This window comes from Oryza brachyantha, chromosome 8 (genome assembly GCF_000231095.2).
Source record: "Oryza brachyantha chromosome 8, ObraRS2, whole genome shotgun sequence".
In the NCBI taxonomy this organism is placed as follows: domain Eukaryota; kingdom Viridiplantae; phylum Streptophyta; class Magnoliopsida; order Poales; family Poaceae; genus Oryza; species Oryza brachyantha.
In genome coordinates this window covers 13124964-13134231 of record NC_023170.2, presented here as the reverse complement: position 1 = coordinate 13134231, position 9268 = coordinate 13124964, and the positions used below count along the sequence as shown (strand labels likewise).

The window sequence follows — 9268 nt, the reverse complement described above, 5'->3', positions numbered from 1 at the left end:
GAAATCGGATTTCCGTTTCGCAGCTGACCCTGCCATTGTGCCTTTTGGTAGCTGACGGCTGACCTAAGAGCAGGTACAGTAGTATGCTATAAACCAACTATAAATATATTTTAAAGAGATAAAGAGGAAGAGAAAAAAAAATAGTGTACTAATTTGTAGTCAACTACAACCATGCGTAAGGGTGGTAATGGGCCTAACCATTTTGCCTATAACATTTAAGGGTTAGGTTCAAAATAGGTTAAAAATAAAATTATATAGAGTTTTGAGCTAAAAAAGTTTTAAGAATTAAATAGGGTTGTGAAAGAACCCACGGGTTTGGACCTATCCCCATCCCTAAGTATGCGTATGACATGTGGGGAGGTAACTATTGTATGAATTGACTAATAGATTGACCATGGATAAACTGGAGTCAGTAGTTGAACTTGCTCTGACTGACCGGCACCGGAGAAATGCATTGACCATACTTTTGGAATGTCAAGAGATCGGACTTGCATTTGCATTCTTCTTCTGCGTGGACAAAGGGAGACTACCTCTCAAACAGTGTTGGCTTAGGGGTTCATCTTTTCTTTTTTTTTTTAGCAAAAGTCTAAAGATAAATACGATGAAAAGAATCCAAAATCAGTTCGGAATTTAATATCAAAAATTTAAGATTAGATTTATAAGGCTAAGCAGAAGCGAGAAAATGACAATATTATAATACCAATAGGGCGATACTGTTTTTATAGTACTGCTTTTATTTCTGTTATTTGAGCATATTTTTATCTAATCCTGAACATTCCCCTTGCGTTAAAATACAGTACAAGCCGAATTCAAAGCTCGAATATAAATCAACCAAAATGCAAAACGTTCGAACTTGGAGGTGCAAGACCAGATGCAAAACAGAATTCTCGAATAGGGAGACAACCTGTAACTTGGAAGAAGAAGCAACACAAGGCTTTTCTTTCGGACGTGTTCCTGCTGTAGGCTTGTGGCACCACAGATCTGAAAGTGAACACGTATCCAATACTGAAATGATAGGTCACGTTGCCGAGTGGACCAGCCAACATTGCTGTTGAGTGCAATGTTTTCTTCGGCTAACCATAAACACTCTGTCCCTCCGAAACCCAGCCTCAGGGTACACAGCAAACAAACTACAGTTTTAAAATGTGAAGTGGCAGCATGTGAACGCAATAGGAAAGGGAGACGTCCAGATTGCATGGAAAATGTCAAACGGTATGTTTACAAACGAAAAATAATTTGTGAATAAAACTTTTATATACGTATTCTTAACGATCTTAAAGCCAAGTCTGAAAAATAAACTTTGACAAAAAAACCCTTAAAATCAACACCAATTTTAAGGTTGAAAATTTAAATTTTAGCTTATAAGCATAAGCAAAAGTGAAAAAGATGGGGTGACAGGTGTTCTTCTGCTTATGTCCCCAAACTAGTGATAAATAAACGCTCATTTCCTCTATATGCGTGTACGACAGCATCATGCCTGTAATCTGTACATGTGAAATTGATGCTACCTTCTTTTTACAAATGGTATGCAAGTTGGAACCACAGATATAGAGGATAACTGCAGAAAGCAGATCTGCCAAAAACTCCCACCTTTTCTGTGGGAGAAATGGAGAATTGAGCTGAAATACGGAACGAACTTAGATGGGTACAGCAGAGTCAGGATTCGGATGGTTTAGGCGAACTGTGCCAAGAATGTATTCAGGCAGCTCTCTCTCTTCCTTTGCCTGAAAACATAAAAAATATTAGCACTCCTGGTGTTACAGTCAAATCTGCACCACCAGACCCAATAAACCCCCAAAAGCACACTGTTATTTGTTAACTCCTACGCAAGATTGCAGTCTAACATTTTCAAGCAAAGAGTGGAACTGAAGGCTAGGCATAACGCCAAATAAGGAAAACACCATCAATAGCCTTAAAAGGGGGTTTGCATTGAGATGCCTTCTAAAGCACAAGCCACTGTCCACTATTAATGGGTAATTACTAGGTAAGGTCCTTTTGCTATCAAATTTTGGCAGGGTGGGCATAATTGACCGAAACCAGGGAACCAAGCCAAACTAACTGAGCCGGAAACCGAAGTGACCAAGACCAAATATTTCAGACATAAAATCAGTCTGATTGAATTTAGTACAGGCAATTCAATCATTTGACCGTACTAACTGAAATTGTTATTTGCAAGCCTATTAAGTGGTATCATGTTTGAACAATAATGTTAAGTTACAACTGCTATCTTGGTAGCTTGGTGTTATATATTTTTATAGTGTTGTTTCGTGATTTTTTTTTCTAGTGCAAAAAATGTCCTAAAACAAGGGAAGTGCTTCCAAAATTTATTTGTGATTTCTGGATCTCCTAAATTGGTCAGTCACTTCGGTCATGACTGAAGAGCGAACCAAAATGATTGAAACCAAACAGCTTGGTCTTCATTTTTAGGTAACTGAAATTTTCAAAAGACCGAAAGACCTAACCAAAATTTTCGGTATGACCGAATGGTCACCCAGTCACCCCTAATGCTGGTTATCTCCAGTAGAATAAAATATAGGGTGTTGTAAACCTAGAGTTACATTTGGGGTTGTACAGGATGTCAGAGGATCAACTATTTTTCACACTATTGAAATCTAATAGACACACTATAGCCTTAATAAAACATAGCTGGAAGTAGTGGAGATATTTGTAGAATATTTGTTTCAATCCACTTAGAAATAGGAAATCTATGAAAAAAAAAGCAATGTGCTGTTTCAGATTTGACTTTGCAGGGTCATACCTCAATTAGAATAGCAAGATCAACAATGAGGCCTGTGACGTATTTCAGGACTAGACCAATAATACTCCGTGCAACAGATGAAGAACCAATGTCAACATCTATCTGCAAAGTAATTTCACTTGCAAGGTCAGCGAGGATATTTAAAATTCAAAATAATATAAAAATACTAATAAATTTTTATTTTAATTTAAAACAATGAAATTATAGAACTCTGAGGTTCCGAATAGGCGAATATCATTATTCACCACACAAAGTTTCAAATATGCAAATTTTTAAGTAGCTTGAATTCAAATGTGAAGCCACCATGCTCAGCAGTCCTTCCCTCTGCTTAAATATATACATCGAAAAATGTTGAAGGTTCAACAAAGCCAAAGTTCACTAGGTCACCTCTAGAAAGTTATCCTGGCGAAGGTAATTGCATGTTACTGCTTTTCCCAGAAGGCAAGCTTTTGTCCCAACTGCACGCTTTACCATCCAATAACCCTGAGATCATTTATATAGATCAATTCACATCCAAAGTATGACAAATCACCTATTTAACAAATCAATTCACATGCAAGATAATAAGAAACATCAGTTATGTAATCCATACATCAACAATACTTGGTATAAGTTTAAATCTGGCATCTCGGAATGCGTCGGTTCCATCAATGAATCTGCCCAACAGAGAATCTTTATTCACTGGCCTTTGTGCTGCATAATACATGACCAAGTTATAGCTTGGCTTTGCTGGAACCTACATGTTTATCCAAAAGACAAAAGGAGTAAATATATTGTCCATCCTGATCATCAACATAAGAAGATGATATCTTCCTCTAATCAAATAAAATGTTGTAGGGTACACAAAAATATATTTACTATTTTAAAGGGGAGTCGTCTGTCCGTCCTCCCACTCCCTTCTACCCGTGTGTAATGCGACGTGTGTACCCCAAAAAAACTAATAGCGATAGTGACAAGTGAAAAACTAGCGCACACGAAAAAATAAAACAAATTGCCCGTTGTCCTCCGCATCGCATGCAGCCTGCATCAATCGCTGTCGCCGCTTCTTCCGCCAGCCACTGCACCCGAGATGACACCCCCCCCCCCCCCGCCTCTGTGCCTCTGCTAGCCCCTGCGAGTCACGTGGGGGATACCGTTCACTTGCCATGCAAAGAAGACGACGCAAGATTAGCTTCATGATCAGCTGTGTTTATCTCTTTCTAATTTGTTACTTTGGATTAGATTAGTTAGTTTAGATAACAGGAGTTTGTTAGAATTTGGTGCAAGGGCTCTAGCATTATATAAGCTATGCCCAGACTTAGTTGGGGATTCTTACCCTGTCTATTCCGCGCAGCCTTCATCACAGCTCCGCCGCGCCGTCAAGGTCCAGCACCACGGCCTCCCACTTGTTTCAAATACAATCTACGTCGTATTCCTGAGTCCAATACTTTAGCCCGTGACACTGCACCCGACTGCAGGCAAGAGATGATTCAATCCGGCGGCCGCACTCACCGGCCAAGCAACAGCAACATGCCAGCACACCCACCTCTTCTTCTCCATCACCAGCTGCTCATCATCATCATGCCCAAACGCGCGCGCTGCGTTCGTTCTTGGGCAAGTTCGTGTGGAGGGATATGAGTTTCGTTCTTGGGGGGTAATTTCTGATGAAAGGCGCGCACTTGGGACTTGTCTCTTGGTGTGTTTTGGAATTGGTGTCGAATTCTGCAATTCCGCCAGGTTCTTGTTGGATTTGGTGATTTGGTTTGTATGGTGATTTATTTTCCAATTTTTGTTTGTTTGAGTTTTTCGCTTGGAGTCGTGTGGTTTTGTGGGCAGATGATTGGAAGAGATGGTAAAATACGTGGAAAGGGTTCATGTAGCATATATGTTCGATTATGTATTAGGCTTTTCTTTGATAGAAATAAACTTTTTGGCTCAGTGAGTCATTATTGTTCTTCAAAAGTGCTCCCTTTTTTTAGTTGTTGTCTTTATGCTAATCTGCATGTAATTGCCCGTCTGCCTCTCCCCCACTTTTTCTTGCTTTCCTGTGGTTATAAGTTTAGATAGGTTTTCGTTCAAAATTTTATTTTGGATCGTCGGTTTTCTAATGCTTACTCACCGTTATTCACTAATGTTTTCTTCTTATTTCTAGTTTTGTTTTTTTTCTCTTATCCAATTGCTTTTTGTACTATGAAATTCTATGGTAGTATCAAATAAGCTATGTTTATATTATATGAGTTGTTTTAGTTATCTATACTACTTTAAATGTCTCTAGTGGTGGTGACGGTGAATCTGCCACCCCACTACTTTCTACAGTTCTTTTGCAAATTAGCTCATCGTATTTCTTGATATTGTAGAATAGTCTATAGTTGGTTCAAACAAGTGATAATAGTATAGTTGATAAAAAATTCCTATAACATTTTGTAATACATTTCCATAGCAAAGCATGAGTATTTTGCTAGTTACATAGAAGTATGTATGGATGTAAAATGATTTATATGTTATTATTTTTTGTTACATGCTGAAGTTGCCTAGAGGGGGGAGAATAGGTGTTTCTAATAATAAACACTTAAAATGGCAGTGGTTAAAACTGTCGGACTGTTCGGTCTGGCAGGTCAGACCGCCCGGTCAGCTTGCTCAGGTTGACAGGACAATCTGTCAATTTTAAGCGCTGCTATTTTAAGTGTTTTCCAGGAATGCCTATTTCCCCCTCTAGGCAACTTCCTTGGGGCTTCAATTGGTATCAGAGCCTAGCCTTCCGAAGGCTTAATCGCTATGAGTTGATCCAAGATGTCATCTAGGAAGAGTGATGATTCACGGCATGAAGAGGATGGTGCTTCATCAAGCAAGGCACACAAATCCAACAAGTCCAAAAAGGGAGTAACTTTTGACTTTGATTACTGTAAACGCCAGAATTTGAAAATAGCTGTTGGAGAGAAAATCAGGAGCAATAACCGAATCGGACAAGAAGCAAGGCAATCAGACTAAAGCAGTTGGAAGGTGACTCGGATAAAGCCAATAGAGATTGATTCGGATTGGGAGAAGAGTCTGATTGGGCCCGGAAATGATGCAAATAGATTCAGGAAAAAGATAGAGTCTGTGTAAAATAGTATATGTAAATATTAGAGTTTGTTAACAACACGTATTTGAGGGCTTTGTACTTGACCTTTCTGTTAGTCGATGACGACGGGTCTCAAGTATTCAATGATTTAATGCCGCCAGTCATCGGCTTCTGTGCAAGCTATACTGGTATTTGTTTCCTCTACTTGCTCCAGATGTGCTATCTCTGCCTCGGCTCCTGGGTTCATCGACCTGTAGGCCGATGCTCCTTGGGCAAGGGAGTTTGCTTCGACATTTTGTTCCCTGGGGATGTGGGTCAGCGTGACCTGCTTGAAGTCTTCTGTTAACTCCTTGGCCGCTTCGTAGTAGGTCTTGAGGATGTCATCCCTGCACTCATACTCTCCAGAGAGTTGCTTGATTACCAACTGGGAGTCTCCCATGACTTCAATTACCTCGGCACCCCTTGATCAGCGTTTCGTACTTGGCCTGGTTGTTGGTCCGATACGGCTTGATTGTGTATGCAAATTCAAAACATGCCCCCCGAGTCGAGATTATAATTAGACCAATGCCGCACCCATGCCTGCAGACGGATCCGTCGAAGAAGACAGTCCATGGTACGACCTCAACGTAATCGGCCTCCTTGTGGTGTTCAACTAGGAAATCGGCCATTACTTATTCTTTTACTACTTTGGCCGATTCATATTGTAGGTCGTACTTCGTTAGTGCCAGAATCCATTTACCCATTCTTCCCTTCAGAACTAGCGCCGACAACATGTACTTGATTACATTGGCTTTTCACACTACTGTGCATTCGGCCGCCAGCAGGTAATGCCTCAGCTTAGTGCAGGAGAAGTATAGGCATAGGCATAATCTCTCGACTTCTGGGTACCTGGTTTCGGCGTCAAGTAATTTTCTGCTCAAATAGAATACCACCCATTCTTTGCCATCTACCTCCTGTATCAGCACAGAGCCGATTGTCTTCTCATCGGCTGATAGATAAAGTTTGAAGGGTTTTTGGGTGGCATTATGACTGGAGGGTTCTTGAGGTACTCTTTGATCATGTTAAAGGCCTTCTGGTGACTCTCCCCCCACGAGAATTCTTGATCGGATTTTAATTTTAGCAGAGGAGAAAAAGTTCAATCCTTCCGGACATATTAGATGTAAATCTCCGAATGAAATTAATTTTGTCGATCAAGGATTGTAATTCGTCTTGTCCTCCGGAGGTTTAGTGTTGTTTATCCCTTGAAGACATCCTTGGGTTATTTTGATCCCCTTTTCATGTAGGGTTAATTAGATCAATGCCATTATAAATTTGCTAGTTTTTGAAATATATCATTACAATTCGACTAATTGTAAGGATGCTATTATAATTTCAGAACTATTAGAAATATGCCACTCCATACCCTTTCGATGTATTTTTTGGACCATATTGCCCATCTGCTGTTTACTGTGCCCTTGGCATGTGCAAAGGGCAATTTGGTCCAAAAATGACATCTAAAATAGTTCTAAAATTATAATGGCATCTTCACAATTAGTCGAATTGTAATGACATATTTCAAAACTAGCAAATTTATAATGGCATGTATCTAATTAACCCTTTTATGTACCATGAACTCCAAGAACTCTCCGGCTAACACGACGAAGACACATTTGGTTGGATTCATCTTTAACCTGTACTGCCTTGTTCTCTCGAGTACGCGTCGAAGATTGCTGAGATGATCTTCGACTGTGTCGGATTTGACCACCACGTCATCTATGTAGATCTCTACCAGAGAACCGATCAGGTCATGAAAGATATAATTCATGGCCCTCTGCTAAGTGGCTCCTGCACTTTTGAGTCCGAATGTCATTACGACTCATTCGAACAGGCCGATTGCTCCTGGGCACCTGAATGCGGTCTTATGGATATCTTCTTCTACCATGAATATCTGGTTGTATTCGGCATTGCCATCCATGAAACTGATCATCTTATGTCCTGAGGCCGTATCTACCAGCTGATCGGCTACCGGCATCGGGTACTCGTCTTTTGGTGTAGCTTTGTTCAGATCTCTGAAGTCTACGGATAGACCCGAAGCTTGCCGTTTTTCTTGAGTACAGGAAAGATGTTGGAGACCCATTTTGCATACCGACAAGGCCGGATGAAGTTGGCGTCATACAACATGGTGATTTCTGCCTTGATCGGTTCGTACATATCGGGCTTGAATCTCCGTGGTGGTTGCTTGAATGGTCGATAGCCTGGCTTAATCGACAGAAGATGTTCAACAATTGATCGGCTTAGTCCTAGCATCTCATGATATTCCCATGCAAAGCAGTCGACGTATTCTTTTAACAGCTTTATTAATTTCTCCCGAAATTAAGGAGGTAAGTTTGCACTGATGTATGTCGGCCTTGGCCTATCTCCAGGTCCTATATCTATCTCTTCTAATTTATCGGCCGACATAAACCCTTGACCTAGCTTCCCATCTAGATCATCGACTTCCCCGGTCAGGGTGTTTACTGGGACTCCTGATCGCGTATCGGCTGGATCCCAGTGTCTGATACGCTCAAGAATTCCTGCGACCAGGGTATTCCTGAGATGCACTCGTAGCCCTCCGATTCCCACGTTGGGAGATCTGTCGTGACCACGTTGATGACTTGTCAGCTGTGACAACCTCCACCTGGTCTCCATGCCACTGTATAAGACTGGTGCATGGTGGACGGTATGCAGCAGTTGGCGTGTATCCAATCTCTCCCAAGGAGCAGGCTATAAGACCCCTTGCCGTCGACGACGAAGAAAGTAGTCGGCAGCATCTTGCTTCCGACTGTGAGCTCGACGTTGAGGCACCCCTTGGCTTCCGACAAGTTGCCCCCGAAGTCCTTGAGCATCATGTTTGTCTTGATCAGATCTTCGGGGGTTTTGCTCAACTTCTTATAGGTGGAGTATGGCATTAGATTGACCGCCGCACCACCATTGACCAGCATCTTGGCCATCGGCTTCCCGTCAACATGCCCCTAGATGTACAGAGGTCGAAGGTGCCGATGGTCTTTCTCTGCCGGCTTCTCAAAGACGGCTTGCTGTGGTGGCAGCACCAGTTGGCTAGTTGCCTCCTGTGTCTCGTCGTCAAACCAATCGGCCCGGTATTCCGCCGGCAATAGTATGACCATGTTGACGTCGGCCAATGGCTTGTGGACCTCAAATTTGATGCCCCACTCTTTACGTGTCCTCTTGGGAGCTGATGGTTGTTCCTCAGCCTGCTACTGTTGTAGCTCTCGATAGCGAAGTCGTTGCAGCTGTCTCTTTCGGCTCTTCGTAAACAGATCACTGGGGCACCACTGATTAGGCCTCATCGGCTGCTGCTGCTCCTGGTCTTCATAGTATTGCCCGAGGTCTTCGTCACCTCCTTCCTGCTCCCGAGGGCCCAACCTGTCATGCGCTGACACACGACGCCTGGTTTCTCTGGGTGGCGTCCTTGGCCTCCTGGTACGACGTGC

At 42.0% G+C, this 9268-nt stretch overlaps 1 protein-coding gene across 1 annotated transcript in view; it reads right to left on the bottom strand.

Annotated features, from left to right (window-relative positions):
- Positions 1–1430: 1430 nt before the first annotated feature.
- Positions 1431–9268, bottom strand: part of LOC102718013 (protein ENHANCED DISEASE RESISTANCE 2) — a 32398-nt gene continuing 24560 nt past the window's right edge. The window contains exons 19-22 of the mRNA XM_006659379.2: positions 3351–3494; positions 3146–3241; positions 2759–2860; positions 1431–1724 (exon numbers count right to left, since the gene is read on the bottom strand). Coding sequence (XP_006659442.2) covers positions 1638–1724; positions 2759–2860; positions 3146–3241; positions 3351–3494 — 429 coding nt within the window. The 3' untranslated portion in view covers positions 1431–1637. The remainder of the gene's footprint in view (positions 1725–2758; positions 2861–3145; positions 3242–3350; positions 3495–9268) is intronic.